This window comes from Nerophis ophidion, unplaced genomic scaffold (genome assembly GCF_033978795.1).
Source record: "Nerophis ophidion isolate RoL-2023_Sa unplaced genomic scaffold, RoL_Noph_v1.0 HiC_scaffold_232, whole genome shotgun sequence".
Classification (NCBI taxonomy): domain Eukaryota; kingdom Metazoa; phylum Chordata; class Actinopteri; order Syngnathiformes; family Syngnathidae; genus Nerophis; species Nerophis ophidion.
In genome coordinates this window covers 45,001-61,657 of record NW_026907154.1, presented here as the reverse complement: position 1 = coordinate 61,657, position 16,657 = coordinate 45,001, and the positions used below count along the sequence as shown (strand labels likewise).

The following is a 16,657-nucleotide window of genomic DNA, read 5'->3' as shown; positions in this document are numbered from 1 at the left end:
TCTTCCATAGCAACAATATTGCGAATATTGTTGGAAACCAAACATTGCCAAAACCAGTCTGTCACTAAATTTAGCTAAAGACAAAGAAACCTGCAGATGCCCAATAATAGATGACATCATATTTTAGGGATCCCGGACCTCTGCTATTTAGCAGAAGTTTGCTATTCTTCTAGCCCTGTGATTGACAAACCGTAGCGGTGCATGGCTTCCATCTGGTGGTACGCCAAAGAATCACCTCATTAAATGTGGGGATGAGGGCACTTTTTGGAGCTATCGCTGGTTACTTGTAACTAAGTTTACACTGCACAGAAAATCTGATTGTTTTGCCCTCTAGTGACACAGATGGAATATTTTGTTGCCAACCTAACTCCTCAAAGTGCTTAAATTCTGCGCTTTTCGCATCAGATTCAGACCACATCAAGAGGTAGCCAGAATCTGATTGATATTTGATCTTTTTTAAATGAGACTTCAGTCCAAACGGAAATGCATCCTGGTTGAGATTTTTGCGTGTACGACATGCGTGTGCTCGGCGAAAGACGGAAGTGGATACGTCATCACATCTGGCTCCTTTATGTTTCAGATAGCTTAGTGGTTAGCTTAGCGATAACCGTCGCTTCTCTGTTCTTCGCATACTTTTGCGAAACAATCCCATGTTCTTTAGAAAACCACTAAATTATACAAAGGAAAAATAAATACAACAAACTGTTCAAATAAAAAAAAACAGAAGGGCTACTGGGCCATATGGTTAACTTTCCTCACGGTTAAAACCGTAGATATATCAGAGATGAGAGGACACAGCTTAGTTAAACTCTTAAAACTTGAAATATTTCAAACTCAGTGGCCTCAGATGCACTCAACTTTTGCCTTGGCTTATCTTGACTGCACCCGTCTCTCTGCAAAAGTTAGATTACAGGTTACACAAGCTCCGCAAAGCCGAGCTGCAAATGGACACCATCATTTTTAAGATGCTTCTGACACTGATACTCTGATCGCTGGGGCTGACTCTCCCACAGCATTTGGAATACTTGCTGCTGACCCCCACACTATTTTGGAGCCAAGCCCAATACCTTGACCAGCTCTACTCCACATGAGTCTACGCCCTGGTTCTTGGGCTCTCCTCATGGCAAAAGAGGCAAACACTGCCCTGGCCAATGGTGTCAGAGCATTCAATTGACCAACAGATATGTCCTCCCTCTTAGTTGGACATAGTCTTCTTTTAGTGCATAGAGGATTCTTCAGCAAAAAAGAAAAGTCCAGTTGCATTTAACATTTGTGGATAGTATAAAACTTGTTTCAAAGAAATAATTGCAGTTCTCCCTCGCTGAGACACAAAGGATAATTGAGCATGGTGACCCTGCTTCAAAACACACTTGCTTATGTCCGTGAATAAGACGTGGCGGAGGGATGCCGTCACCCATTCAGCCTTTTTCTTGCTGTACTTGCCGACTCCAGCTAAGCTTTAAAAGTCAACATTTCATCATTCGGTCATGCATTTATTCAGTTAGAAAATACAAGCGGTGACAAAGTTGGAGAGAGTGGAGTTTGGCTTCCACAAGCCCGGAGTGTTTGTAAGGCCCCTGCTGTGCACAAAACCTCCAGATGCGTGCAACCTTGAGCTGGCTGTGAGAGACTCTGCCTTCCTGGTGAAACACGTAAAGCAATGGTGTCCAAGCTTATAGGCCCGTGGCACATGGTACAAATGAAAGAAAGAAAAAAAAACCGCGAAAAGGCATGATGGCGTAACATAATGAATAACAACATATAAAAACTAAAATATTCGTCACTACAAATGTCCTTTTTTCTATTTCGTCTCAGATATTTGGACAGACGTGAAGACGTCACAGCTCAAGCTTTGCTGTTTTTGTACAGTACGTGTATCGATCCCCTGCCCATGGCTGGCCAATTGGCATTCAGCAGCACTAAAAATGTATTTTGTCAAGAATCGATTTCCAAAAACAGGTTTTTACGCCATCTCCATGCTTATGTCAGCAACCAGGAGGAGAATTTGCATTCTGCAACCTGTTTTGAAAAGTTTCTAGATAGGATGTACTTTATTCATCCCACAATGTGCAGATACACAAACGTCCACCAAAAATCAGGTTAAAAAAAGTGAAGTGAAGTGTGAAGTGAATTAACGATATATGTGAGGTATCAAAGTCATTGAAATTTGTTTTATTTGCGGACGACACCAACTTTTATAGTTCGGGACATGACTTAAAAGCGTTATTGATACTTATTGAACAGGAAATGATTAAACTTAAGAGATGGTTTGATGTCAACAAATTATCATTAAATGTAAAAAAAACAAAGTTTATGATTTTTGGTAAGAGGAAAAGAGAGGACACCATCAAACTGTCGATAGATGGAATTGATATTGAAAGGGTTTCTGAACTTAGATTTTTAGGAGTGATACTGGATGACGGTCTGACATGGAAATCTCATATTGCACATGTACGAAAAAAGATGTCTAAGAGTATTTTTATATTAAACAAGGTAAAATATATGTTAGATTATAGAGCAATGCGCATATTGTATTGTGCACTTATATTGTGTGGAAGTGTGGGGGAACACATATAAGAGTAACATAAAGGCATTGTATCAATTACAGAAAAGAGCTATAAGGATTATTCATAAAGTAGATTACTTAGAACACACTAACATTTTATTTATTAACTCTGGACTATTGAAACTACAGGAGCTAGTAAAGCTACAGACATTGTGTGTCATGTTTAAGGCTAGAAATAAAACATTACCAGCAAATTTACAAGACATGTTTGTCATCACTTCTGAGAATGAGGAGCATAGAAGAAAAGGTCATTTCAAACAACAATATTCAAGGACAACTTTAAAGCAAATGTGTACATCAGTGGTGGGGGTAAAATTGTGGAATTCTCTTTACAACGAGATAAAAAACTGTAAAAATATATTCCAATCGAAAAAAATATATAAAGATAGAACGATAAGATCATATGGACAGACATAAGTGTTTACATTTTGTTTTTTATTTATTATTTTACTTATTTTTTGTCTGGTTTGGTATTTGCTCTGTATCATTCCGTGAGGTGTATATTATATTATTACTATTATTTTCTTGGTTTGGTTTATACTTTATGAAGTTTTGCACTTGTTGTGTTTTTCTTGTGTTTTTTGTTTTTGATTGTTTCATCACATTTGGATATATGTGTCGGCTTAAAGGATATTCATGAAGTAAGATAATGTTTTATGTCAAAGGGGGCAGGAAATTATAAGATTTTCTTTATCTTGCTCCTTCTCAGGAATTGTGTGAATTTAAATTGTATAATTGTATAATTGTGATATAATTATTTATCGTTCTAAATGCACATCAATGAATGAGATAAATAAAAATGAAATGAAATGAAATGAAAAATTATATTTATATAGCGCTTTTCTCATGTGCCTCAAAGCGCTTTACATAGTGACACCCAATATCTAAGTTACATTTAAAGCAGTGTGGGTGGCACTGGGAGCAGGTGGGTCAAGTGTCTTGCCCAAGGACACAACGGCCATGACTAGGTTGGCAGAAGTGGGAATTGAACCTGCAACCCTCAAAGTGCTGGCGCGGCCACCCTACCAACCGAGCTATGCTAAAAGAAGATGAAAAAACCAAGGATGTAAAAGACATTAAAAGAGCACGGATGTGATGAAAGATCTGTGCTCTCAAGCTGATGAAGCTGCCACTTTACTGCTGCCATTCTTACATGCAGCCACAGAAATAAAACAAATGTTTGGCAATAACTACTACCTGCTGTGCACGTACAGTTGCACCATGCACAGACAAACCACAATAACACACTTTTAACATCCAAACATTGTTGTCCTCTGCAATGCTGGCGTGGGGGGCAGCAGGAACACTCCCAACCAAGTAACCAAGAGCGCCGACTGCATCCTAGGCTGCCCACTAGCTCTCGGCAGCAAGGATGAGCGAGAATGTCTGATACACGCTCAAGTTAAAGTAGCAATGATTGTCACACACACACACTAGGTGTGGTAAAATGTGTGCCATACCCTTGTTCACCCCCTGGGAGATGAGGAGAGCAGTGAGCAGCGGCGGTAGCCACGCCTGGGAATCATTGTTGGTGATTGAACCCCCAATTCCAACCCTTGATGCTGAGTGCCAAGCAGGAGGTAATGGCTCCCATGTTATTGTCTTTAGTGTGACTTTAACTCCTAACCTACCGATCTCAGGGCGGACACTCTAAGCACTAGGCCACCGAGTAGGCTCAACGCCAACTCCGCAGCCCCGTCTCTTCCTCCGCATCTCCTTCAGTCTCTCCATGACGACACTGGTTTGGCAGAAAGCCAGCAGCTGATCCCCAGTGCAAACATGGCCATAGCCATAAGTCTTCACCAGGCAGATTAAAAAGTTGACAGAAAATCACCAAAAAGCCATGAAGGTGCCACACTTTGTTGTGCAGTCCAGTAGGGGCCCAAAGCAAAAAGCAAAAAAACACATGACATGAACAGGGAAACATCAAGATCACAAATCCTCCTTTTAGTGTTCTTGATGAGGGCAGAGCTCCTTCAACCGGCAGCCACTTCAGCGGCGCCATCTGGAAAAATGATACCTGATAATCATGTCGAATCAAGAATCGATTCTGAATGGAATTGTCGCCCCGAGAATTGGATTCAGATCCACTTGCGATGTGCCCAAAGATTGGCGCCTCTTCTAGTAGTACCTGTGAACAATCCATTTTCTCACCACAGGAAGTCTCTCCTTCCTTCGGTCACCAAGTGCTTGTTTGAGTGGGGCTCGGTCGCTTCTCTTTGATGTATGAAGAGCATGGTTGTATATCTGCTCCATGTGTACGTAAAGTGCCTTTGAATAACTTCTGTTGTCAGTTGGCACGATAGAATTCTAATTGACTTGACTTTGCCTGCAGGTTCTGCGTCACCTGCGAACCAGCAAGTCCTGTGGCCACACCTTAACCAGGAGCGCAGCCGCTCATCAGGACAATATACCTGCTGCCCATGAGGAGACACGCCTTGAAGCGTGCCGCCCCACTGGAAAGCACCCTTGCTTTCAGTGCAAGGATGAGTTCCTATCCAAGGCTGAGCTGCTGCTCCACCAGCGCAGCCACAGAGCCCGACCCATCTTTCCATGTGGCCAATGTGACAAGGAGTTCCTTCACCTGTCCAGTCTGACCAATCACAAGCAGACACACCAGGAAAATGGCGGGATCAGCTGCAGCCAGTGCGGCAAAGTGTTTGGCTCGGCTAAAGAGAGAGACGCGCACAGCCTGCAGCACCGGCTGCCTGACCTCACCTGTAATCTCTGCTCGCAGGTGTTTAGCTCACAGTCGCAACTGCTGCGACATCTGCAGACACACACAGTGGAGGGTGCTGAGCCGTGCTTTCCCTGTCGCTTCTGTGACCAGACTTTTTCAGGTAACCCTAACCCTGTGACCATGCCTTGGTGGGGGACATCCGTGCTCTAGTAAACTTATGTGCAATTGTCTGCAGGCGTGACTCTGCTGCGTATCCACCAGCGCTCCCACAGGACCCGCTCGTTCCAGTGTGACCAGTGCGACAAGACATACGGCTCGCTCACCGGCCTCCAGTCCCACCGGACAAGTCACATGACAGACAGTCGCTTCCTGTGCCCTCAATGCGGCAAATGCTTCAAGACACGCGATGGGCTGGAGGGCCACCTGAGGACGCACAGTGGCGAGCGGCCATATCGCTGCCCTTACTGTCCCAAAGACTTCACTGCGCTCGCTGGCCTCAATGTTCACGTGCGGCGGCACACTGGAGAGCGCCCGTACGTGTGCACGGTTTGTGGCAAGGGCTGGCCGTCCGGAGGCGACCTGCAAAAACACATGCGTATTCACACGGGGGAACGGCCTTTCTCCTGCCAGGAGTGTGGGAAGTCCTTCTCCAACTCTTGTCACCTGAGTGAACATCGGCGCATCCACACCGGTAATTTCTAGTCTTTCATGTCCCAGATGGTGAAGCTTGACAATGGTGTGTTTGCTCTGCTCCGATTCTAGGTGAGAAGCCTTTCTCCTGTCCCGAATGTGGAAAATGTTTACGGAGGAAGTTCGACCTGAACAAGCACATGTTGTGCCACAGCAACAAACGTCCATATGCCTGCCTTTCCTGTCCCAAGAGCTACACTCGCAAGACTCACCTTAACAGACACCTGTTGACACACAGGACAGATGGCGGAGAACCGGAGGCAGCGGATTAACTTTGACACCTTTTTATACTTTTGAACAATGTGCGGCTTCCACAACTTTTTGTGGACCCCTTTTGATTACTCTCTATCTTTTTGGACAAAAACTGCAACTAAAGATGACCTTTTAGTAGGGGTGTAACGGTACACAAAAATGTTGGTTCAGTACGTACCTCGGTTTAGAGGTCACGGTTCGGTTCATTTTCAGTACAGTAAGAAAACAGCAAAATATACATGTTTTGGTTATTTATTTACCAAATTTGTAAACAATGGCTTTATCCTTTTAACATTGGGAACACTATGATAATTCTGCCCACGTTAATCCACATTAAACTGCCTCAAATTGCTGCTCAGATTAAATAAAATGACAAAACCTTTCTTCTACGTATAAAAAGTGCAACATTAACAGTTTCAAGTCAACTCATCATGCTTGATTTATTACAGCATTTGGGAAGCCTGTAGTTGATTTTTATTATGTAAATGTTATATTTTGTCAACATGTGATAGCAGGCACCCTGCCATTCAAAACTAGGCTGCTACATTACTAATGATTCATGTAACTATAGCTGAAAAATAGTACAATAGCAATAGGAGACACTATTCTTCTCTGAACACCATGGAGTTCAAGTGAAATAACACACAGACACGGCTTTGCTGCCCCTAACAAACACCCGCACGCGCACACACACACACACACACACACACGCACGCACATTACACGCATGCACACACACACACACACAGCAAAATGAGCTAACGTTACGCTAAAAGCTAATTAGCCTTCACCTCAAGCCAGGACTGCGTGCGAGCTGAGCTGCAGTTTAAGGTTCTAGAACGTCAACGGGCTCATAGTGATGTTACTAGTAGTGTTTATTATAATTTGGGGAGAATACGCTGCCTTATGCTTATGCTCACCTACTCGACGCTGAAACATTGACTCCATGCACTTTGAAAACGCACTGCTGATTGGCTGTTATCGCTTTGTATGTAACCAATCAGATGGTTGTGTGGGTGGGACAATGCTGGGTGCTGACAAAGAGGCGGAAGAAGCAAAGCAGCTTGTTCAGATTTTAGCTTAGAAACTTGTTTGGTACACCCCTGTACCGAAACGGTTCAATGCAAATACACATACCTTTACACCCCTGTCTTTTAGTTAAGTTACTGCGATTAACGTTTGCCAGTGTTAACATCGGCATTTCTGAAGGACATTTATACAGTCAGGTTTTAACCGAAATGTTGTGTTGACAGTGTTGCCCAGGATATTGTATTTGTCTACTGCTGTCTGTCACTCAATGTCATTTGTCAATCAAACAAACTTTATTAACGTAAATTTCCATAACAGTCTACTCGTCATCTTCCGAGTTTTCAATGACTTTCCTCATCCACCTGCTCATCCTGAAAACGTGTGTGAAGAAGCCGTACTTCCCATCGCGGTCGCAACCCTCCCCCCATGACACAATGCCAATCTGGTACCAGCGGTTCTCTTCTGGATGCTGCAAAAACAAAAACAAAATTCAAACACCAGCAAATAATTGGAAGAGTCCATGAATACGATGTTCTTGTCACCTTCATCACAAAGGGTCCACCACTGTCTCCCTCACAAGCATCACCTCGCTCGGGGTCGTCGGGTTTATAACCTATTAGTAGGTTCAGCGTAAATTGAGGACATCTTCTGATTCCAAAGGAAAGGAAGTAGAGTGCAACAGAAAAAAAAACTTTACCAGCGCAGAACATGTTGTCAGTGATCCTAATCGATGTGGAGCTTTTGCAAGTGCTCTGGTCTGCGATGGGCAGATGGATCTGCTGAAGGACGGTGGGTAAAGCTCTGGAAGACGAGCCCCAGACTTCCCTTAGGTTTCCCCAGCCAGTCACTCGACCTTTAAACCCTGCATTCATCAGTCTGTTGGCAATATGAAAAGTCATACCTCATGTCAAAAACAGTTGAAAGCCGTTCATGTGGTGTGGCAAGACCAAATGTCACTCAGAAGAATGTGTGTAGACTCACAGCTTAGCCACCTTCTTGTTGGGTAGGCAGACTGGGTGGATCTGGTTTGTGAAGACAATGGGCCGCCTCAGGTGGAGCAGCGCGATGTCTCGGTTCAGATTCTCCCTCCAGTTGTACTTTGGGTGGACAATGATTTTGTCAATTGCCACAATCTTCTCAATGTTGCGTTCAAACCTAAAGAGCAAAACAGGTGAATTGCTGGCGTGTCGCCCACAAACGTGGTGGCAAGAGAGGATCTTTTCTTACTTAGCCCTGTTGTGTTTCCCTAAGCGCACGATGATGTCATGGGTGGTGAAGTTCTTGTTCCAGGGCGGGTAGAGGATACAGTGAGCGGCTGTGAGGATCCACTGATCGCTGATTAAGCTGGCGCCGCACAGCAACTCTTGCGGGCTTCGTTTGTACAGCATCACCTGCCTGGTGGACGTAGTCACGTTTGATGGGGCAAAGACTTAACTGTAGGATCCTCATTATTAACAGCAGCTTGGACATAGGTAACTGTGATAGTTCCTGTGTGCTTACCATGGCGCAGAGGCCACCTCGGCATCGTTGCCCCCAACAATGCGCTGAGCTCTGTACGATTCCAGCAGCTCCTTCTCGTTGTTGTCCTCCTTTTTAAGCTTTTCAAACTGGGGGCGCTCTCCACACACTGCCACACAACAAGCTCAGCAGCGTTGGTTTTGACAGCATGCAACTACACTATCTTCATGTTCATCGGGGTCTTACCAGTCTCTCCTTGTCCAAAGGAGCGAGGGTTGAAGAAGGCCTTCCTGGCAGGTGCCAGTACAGAGCGCTCACGGCCATCAGACTCAATTGCTAAGTCTCCCCCAAGCAGCTGGTCATCTGCAGGTGACACACAGGTGAGAGCCCCCATTTGTGTCCTGTAATGGTTACACTGGTGTGGTATTTACCACACAGCTGTAGGTCGCAGTAATCTACTGTCACGTTCCCAGACTGCCGCACATAGCACCACGGGCCCTCGGGGTCGTTGTCCGGGTTACGACATGTGTTTCCCTGCAGACTGACTTCTGGTAAGAACTCCTTGTTCTTGCTCATGATCTTGACTTCCGGCATTGACCAAGGCAAGCAGGTGTGGCCCCGCAGGGTGACCGCCAGGTCGCCAATGTAGTCAACTCCATTGTCAGTTAAACACTCACTCACATCCCTTTTTGGTGCAGGGGCCGCAGTGGTTGGAACAAAGAGTTCCCCTTTCAAGGAAAAAAAAAACAGTTACGCATTGCCATGACAGCTACAGACATCACCACAGACTGAAAGAAAATCCAAATGGGTCTGTGTTCTGATGTCAGACTTGCCACATATCGGAACTCTGCAAGTCTCTTTCTGGACGGCCGGGTCCTGAGTGAAACACCAGGGTCCTTCCGCTTGGCCGTCTGGGTTTCGACAGAAGTTCTCCTTGAGGATGCTGCCCGGTTCTGAAGCGTTGAACTCTCTGAGGACAATAGGTTTTTTACAACATGCGGCCATCAACTCTCCCAATGAGGGTGTGTTTGCTCTTACTTTATTATGGGATGTGGAAAGCCCTGACTCCAACTCTGACAGAGTCTCCCTGATTTAGTGATGTGGATCCCTCCCTCATAGTTGACTCCTTTGCCAGAAATACACAGACCTGAACACAGACACATACTCAGGGATTGATCAGGTTCACTCCTTTTTATGTTACATTACATCAGATTTTACCTTCTGTACATTCTCTGACCATGGTGATGTTGCTCGGTGTCCGTTCCAGGGTGGTTCCTTTGCAGTCTGCATGCTCGCACAAACACACACGCACACACACACACACACACACACACACAGCCGGTTTGTGTACTTGTGAGGGTCAACCGCTCTGGACTTTGTTCATGTTTGATTAAACTTCTGGAAGAGACCAAGAACTTGAATCTACAAAGCTACTAAATGCAGATTTCAATGAAAGGCGACCAAACTTAAACCCCATGGTGCAGCTGTGCTAGCTGCTTCTTCCTGGTGTCATTGCAAAAGGAGCTTATTTACTCACCCTGATATTTCAGCCAAAAGGTTTGCTGAAAGGACACCAAGATATGTCGTTAGGCTTTGAGTATCTCTCCCAACCAGCAGATGAAAATCATTGTGCTCGTACTGTTTTGTCCGGCTGTTCGAACACCTCTCTGGCCTCTTCGTGATCACACATTTCCTCCATACACTCTCTTTCTAGGTTCCCTAAGAACAATTACACAAACCCATGTTGACTGGTGTTGCGTCTTCCATACTGGGGAGTCAGTGCTTACCTGGTTTTAGCTCTTCAAACACCTGATTGGCTCGCCTGCCACGAACCAAAACTTCTGAGGCCAGCGGGCTGTCAAGAAAAACTGCACAAAAAACAAACTTTACAACACGCAATCTGCTTGTCCTGAAAGATGGTCCTACTATTTTGACTACCTGCTTTGAAGTTAGTATTAATGCCATGCATTTCAACTGTACTTGTGGGTACACATGATTTTCACTTTGACTGTTTGTATATAACAAAAGAAGCAAGGATCAAATACCGTGTTCTGTCAGACAGCCCTGCAAAAGCAACAGAAGAAGAAAAGATGTGGGTCCGGCCATGATCTGGACCTCCAAGCAAAACTTCAAAACCAAGTCTAGTCGGCTTCTGTCAATTCTCTGTAGACCCTGGAGTCATCTGATGGGTGGGAATATTGACCGCAAGGTCAAAGTATGACTCAGCCACATGTTTACCATTACTCAACCAGCTCGATACCACCTGCTTGCTTAATGTCATCTTTTTTTTTAACCTGTCACGTTCATCAAAACGAGTAATCTGTATGCTTTATTGTCCCAGTCGAGAGTTACTGTGCGACAGGTGAGTCTGAAATACTTCTTCTGTTGTGTGTTAGAATTAAGAAGGTTTAGTGAGACACAAGGTTAGGACAGAATACCAGATTTAAGAACTGTTCCAGACAACTTTGTGTTGAGATACAAAGATGTCTGTTCACCATTTATACAGCACAGTTTGCACACACCTTCTCAGTCAAAGTCTTTTCTTTATTTTCATGACTATTTACATTGTAGATTGTCACATCAAAACTATCAATTAGTGTTATGTACAGTAAATAACTGAAAACATGTTTTATCCTCTAGTTTCTTCAAAATAGCCCCCCTTTGCCTTGATTACTGCTTTGCACACTCTGTGCATTCTCTCTGTGAGCTTCAAGAGGTACTCACTCACCTAAAATGGTTTTCACAGGTGTGCTTGAAGCTCATACAGACAATAATGTATGACATTTTTGCAATAGAGCAGTACAAAATGTGGAAAAAGTGAAGCATTATGAATACTTTCCGCATGCACTGTATGTGGAATATGCCCATAGTCACAATCTCCAATATTTGTATGTTTTCACTGAATTGTAGATAAATGGCCAAATTTCAAGACTTGTTTTAAAATCATTTTAACTTGAGGACTTTCTAAATTTTGGAAGATTTTGTTTTGAGGCAGCACGGTGGAAAAGGGGTTAGTGCATGTGCCTCACAATACCAAGGTACTGGTTTCGATCCCCCAGCTCGGGATCTTTCTGTGTGGAGTTTGCATGTTCTCCCCGTGACTGCGTGGGTTCTACTCCGGCTTCCTCCCGCCTCCAAAGACATGCACCTGGGGATAGGCCCCTCCCACCTCCAAAGACATGCACCTGGGGATAGGCCCCTCCCACCTCCAAAGACATGCACCTGGGGATAGGCCCCTCCCACCTCCAAAGACATGCACCTGGGGATAGGCCCCTCCCACCTCCAAAGGGGGATGGGTTGATTGACAACACAAGTGTGTCTCTGTGTTGGCCCTGTGATGAGGTGTTGACTTGTCCAGGGTGTAGAAAATGGATGGATAAATTAATCCATCCATTTTTATACCGCTTGTCCCTTTTTTGGGGTCGCTGGAGCCTATCTCAGCAGCATCCGGGCAGAAGGCAGGGTACACCCTGGACAAGTGGCCACCTCATCGCAGGGCCAACACAGATAGACAACATTCACACACTGGGAACCCTTTAGTGTTGCCAATCAAACTAGTCAGGACCTTCGTGTTGTGAGGCACATGCGCTAACCCCTGAACCACCGTGCTGCCCTGGATGGAGTTAGTTTTGTGTAAATCCATGTACATAAATTCAAGTTTGAAAAGAACAAATGTAATGGCGTTGTTTGCGAGGAGCAAAAGACATGCTGTCCCTCTTGAACTAGAACAACTCCATCGCAATTGTCCAAGCATCAAAGAGGAGCAAATATTGATAGAGAGAGGAGAGAGCACTAAAAGCAAACTACTGCACTGCGGTTCATTCAGTCGTCAGTGACTAAACATTGGCATACCAGTGGTGGTTACGCAGTAGCTCCAATCATTCTAACATAAACACATAGCTGCCGGCTGGAAATGTCCACTGGGCCACACGTTGGACATCCTGGTTATGTACTGTATACTTTCTTAAACGCAGAAGAAAATCTTGAGGCATTGAGGTGAATCATGCATGAATAACTAAGTCCTGCCACAAGAACATATACTATTTTTATGGGGTGCGCAATGTAAAAATTCAATTACTTCAATACCGGAGCAGCATCTCCTCATCCGAGGCTCACTCGTGCAACAACAACACCCGAAATGTGTCCCGTGACTGGAACTCTCTAATAAGTGAAGTTCCTTGGGTGAATAATGTAAAGTCACTACACCGGTATGTTTTAGTGCTTTCATGGGGAGTTTACTGACAGATAGAAGTAAGAACTTGACACTACTTTGTATTAGAAATGGCAAGAGTGGAGGATGAATGTCACATAACAAGAAGATCGAGAAAAAGAAGAAGCTTATCAACTATGGCACGGACTACAAAGGCAGATGTGCAAATATTCAGGACTCATGCAGATCCCAAATACACATCAGCAGGTACCAGAAGGTATGAAAAGTTGTTTTTGCATAATATTGTGAAAAACCCCACCAGATAATATGTCTTACCTTATTCACACACACACAGCAGAATAATACTCCTATGTTGAATTACAGTACAATCCATCAAGGGGTGTGGCTTCATAGCTTACTAAAGTACTACTGAAACATTTTGATATGTTTATGAGCGCCGTGTGTGATGTTCTAATTTTCAATGGACCATATAAATGTTGGTGTTGTTTACTTGAGTCATATTGCAGTCTACATATATCTCTTATGTGTGACTGCCATCTACCGGTCACACTCATCATTACCAAATAAACGAGCTTCAAGGTCAGTAAGCACAACCAAAATTATTCCGTTCTTTAGGCGCAGCGGGTTATGAGGCGCACTGTCGAGTTTTGAGAAAATGTAAGGATTTTAAGTGCGCCTTGCAGTCCAAAAAATAAGGTACTTGAAAATGGCAGAGGGATTATTTCCGGTAATTACATTTTTCCTTTAGTGATTAAAAGAACATCCAGAAAAGCCACAATAATGTGTGTCCTTAGCCATCCATCCATTCATTTCCTATTGCTTGTCCTGTTCGGGGTTGTATTTACACAAATGTATGTGTTTAATAAACAACAACACCCAAGTGGTTTAAAGTAACGCCCTCTTCATAACTTGACACACACCTCCAAACCTCAGCCATCACCCATCTCTACACTCTCATTTAACATGAACATCCATTCAGGTGAGCCCATAGATAGAAATCTTGTTCAATTGGGCTCTGCAGCTTCATGCAAGTCATGATTAAATAAATACGTGTTACTGTTGCTGTGTAGTTTGTTACATTTGCTGGGGATACTTTCTCCTGCAGCTCAGCTACATGGAAGTAAGTCAAAGTCCAGCCGACTAACTTTGCAAGTACTGGTGGTGATGCTGACAAACCTTATCTTAGCTGACTAACTTTGCAAGTAGTGGTGGTGATGCTGACAAACCTTATCTTTGCTGACTAACTTTGCAAGTAGTGGTGGTGATGCTGACAAACCTTATCTTAGCTGAAGTGGTGGTGGTGATGCTGACAAACCTTATCTTAGCTGACTAACTTTGCAAGTAGTGGTGGTGATGCTGACAAACCTTATCTTAGCTGAAGTGGTGGTGGTGATGCTGACAAACCTTATCTTAGCTGACTAACTTTGCAAGTAGTGGTGGTGATGCTGACAAACCTTATCTTAGCTGACTAACTTTGCAAGTAGTGGTGGTGATGCTGACAAACCTTATCTTAGCTGAAGTGGTGGTGGTGATGTATAAATGTTCTTGTTCAGCAGCCAGCAGGTCAACATGTCGCCTTGAGGGTGTAGTTTGCTGATTGTCCACCTGGGGGCGATAGTGGTCTGGCAATGATTAGCGGAGTGCAGTGAAAGAAGAAGACGAGGAAGAAGCAGGTTGAGACGAGGACTTCCTGATGGATCTTCTACCTTCTGATCCTCTGCTGCACATTTTCTCTTTTCTCGACTTGAAGGATCTTGTCCAGTGAGTCTCCTTCTGCTCACACACACACACACACACACACACACACACACATACAATACATAGATAGTTGGATAGTTGCTGACGTAGATGGCGTGCAGGCTAACAAGTGCTAGGCAGCTAACCACAACAACAACAACTTTGCTACACACTAACAATGACATCTTTTAATTCTCTGCTCCTGGAAATATGTCACATTTTAATATGAAGTCACATGGCGTAGTGGGTAGAGCGGCCGTGCCAGAAACCTGAGGGTTGCAGGTTCGCTTCCCACCTATTGACATCCAAATGGCTGCCGTTGTGTCCTTGGGCAGGACACTTCACCCTTGTTCCCCGGTGTCGCTCACACTGGTGAATGACTGATGAATGAATGATTGGTGGCGGTCTGAGATGCAAACTGGCAGCCTCACTTCTGTCATTCTAGCCCAGGGCAGCTGTGGCCACAGATGTAGCTTACCACCACCATTGTGTGAATGAATGATGGCTTCCCACTTCTCTGTGAGCACTTTCAGTATCTAATAATAGAAAAGCGCGATATAAATCTGATCAATTATTATTAAATATGAATAGATAAATGATAAATGGGTTGTACTTGTATAGCACTTGTCTAGGTACTCAAAGCGCTTTGACACTACTTCCACATTCACACACTGATGGAGGGAGCTGCCATGCAAGGCGCTAACACGACGAGTTGAGTTTATACCAAAAAGTTCTATTTTGGTTTCATCTGACCACATGACATTCTCCCAATCCTCTGCTGTATCATCCATGTATCCTTTTTGGTATAAACTCAACTGCTGGTGTTTGGAGGAAGAAGAATACTGAGTTGCAACCCAAGAACACCACACCTACTGTGAAGCATGGGGGTGGAAACATCATGCTTTGGGGCTGTTTTTCTGCTAAGGGGACAGGACGATTGATCCGTGTTAAGGAAAGAATGAATGGGGCCATGTATCCTGAGATTTGGAGCCAAAACCTCCTTCCATCAGTGAGAGCTTTGAATGCTTGACCAAATACTTATTTTCCACCATCATTTACAAATAAATTCTTTAAAATTCCTACAATGTGAATTCCTGGATTTTTCCCCACATTCTGTCTCTCCCAGTTGAAGTGTACCTATGATGAAAATGACACACCTCTGTCATCATTTGAAGTGGGAGAACTTGCACAATCGCTGGCTGACTAAATACTTGTTTGCCCCACTTTACGTACAGTACAGGCCAAAAGTTTGGACACACTTTCTCCTCATTCAATGTGTTTTCTTTATGTTCATGACTATTTACATTGTAGATTGTCACATCAAAATTATGAATAAACACAAGTTGAGTTATGTACTTAACAGAAAAAGGTCAAATAACTGAAAACATGTTTTATACTGTAGTTTCTTCAAAACAGCCACCATTTGCTCTGATTACTGCTTTGCACACTCTTGGCATTCTCTCCATGAGCTTCAAGAGGTTGTCACCTGAAATGCTTTTCACTTCACAGGTGGGCCTTTTCAGGGTTGATGAGTGTAATGTTCTTGCTTTATCAATGGTGTTGGGACCCTCAGTTGTGTTGTGAATGAGAAGGTGTGTCCAAACTTTTGCCCTGCACAGTATGTACACACACACACAAACACACGCACACGCACACACACGTAATTCTATGAGCTATAATATTGTAGTTAGTCCCAAGTGAAAGAGCAGCTGGATGTGTGTGTGTTGCAGTGTGAGTTTGGCCAACAGGAGACTGAATGCCTTGTCCAAACACAACCCTTTGTGGAGGTCGCTGTGCTTGAAGCACTGGCTGCTGACAGAGTAAGACCATCTTAATCCCCAACTTGTGTAGTCTTTTTCTGAACTCGTCTTGATGTGTTCAGCAATGAGCGCCTGCAGAAAGGACTGTCTTGGTACGACCTCTTCAAAGAATATTACGCTGACCTGGGCCGCTACATCCAGTACTACCCTGTGCTGAAGAGAGCGTGGGAACAGCTGACCGGCTGTCTGCGGCAGAGATGTCCACGCATGATCGCCTCACTTAAAGGTCCTGTCACCTCACTTTTGAAGGATAC

General features: G+C 44.2%; 3 protein-coding genes across 6 annotated transcripts in view; 2 read left to right on the top strand and 1 right to left on the bottom strand.

Annotated features, from left to right (window-relative positions):
- Positions 1-7,539, top strand: part of LOC133547884 (zinc finger protein ZFMSA12A-like) — a 31,935-nt gene extending 24,396 nt beyond the window's left edge. For all 4 annotated transcript variants that reach the window (XM_061893368.1, XM_061893367.1, XM_061893365.1 and 1 more), the window contains exons 8-10: positions 4,902-5,406; positions 5,482-5,937; positions 6,009-7,539. In XM_061893368.1, coding sequence (XP_061749352.1) covers positions 4,902-5,406; positions 5,482-5,937; positions 6,009-6,208 — 1,161 coding nt within the window. In that variant the 3' untranslated portion in view covers positions 6,209-7,539. The remainder of the gene's footprint in view (positions 1-4,901; positions 5,407-5,481; positions 5,938-6,008) is intronic.
- Positions 6,242-10,857, bottom strand: LOC133547885 (prothrombin-like). Its single transcript, XM_061893369.1, has 15 exons — positions 10,721-10,857; positions 10,463-10,543; positions 10,315-10,394; positions 10,213-10,237; positions 9,894-9,959; positions 9,714-9,822; positions 9,509-9,645; positions 9,107-9,403; positions 8,922-9,038; positions 8,718-8,844; positions 8,445-8,612; positions 8,199-8,372; positions 7,915-8,093; positions 7,760-7,830; positions 6,242-7,686 (listed from the first exon to the last, which is right to left on the bottom strand). Exons 1-15 carry the CDS (start codon positions 10,779-10,781, stop codon positions 7,537-7,539), a joined length of 1,842 nt encoding a protein of 613 aa, XP_061749353.1. The 5' UTR covers positions 10,782-10,857; the 3' UTR covers positions 6,242-7,536.
- A 3,554-nt stretch (positions 10,858-14,411) lies between these two features.
- The window catches only part of LOC133547888 (F-box only protein 3-like), a 7,017-nt gene continuing 4,771 nt past the window's right edge, over positions 14,412-16,657 (top strand). Inside the window, exons 1-3 of the mRNA XM_061893372.1 lie at positions 14,412-14,607; positions 16,314-16,403; positions 16,466-16,629. Of these exons, the coding sequence (XP_061749356.1) occupies positions 14,540-14,607; positions 16,314-16,403; positions 16,466-16,629 (322 nt within the window). The 5' untranslated portion in view covers positions 14,412-14,539. The remainder of the gene's footprint in view (positions 14,608-16,313; positions 16,404-16,465; positions 16,630-16,657) is intronic.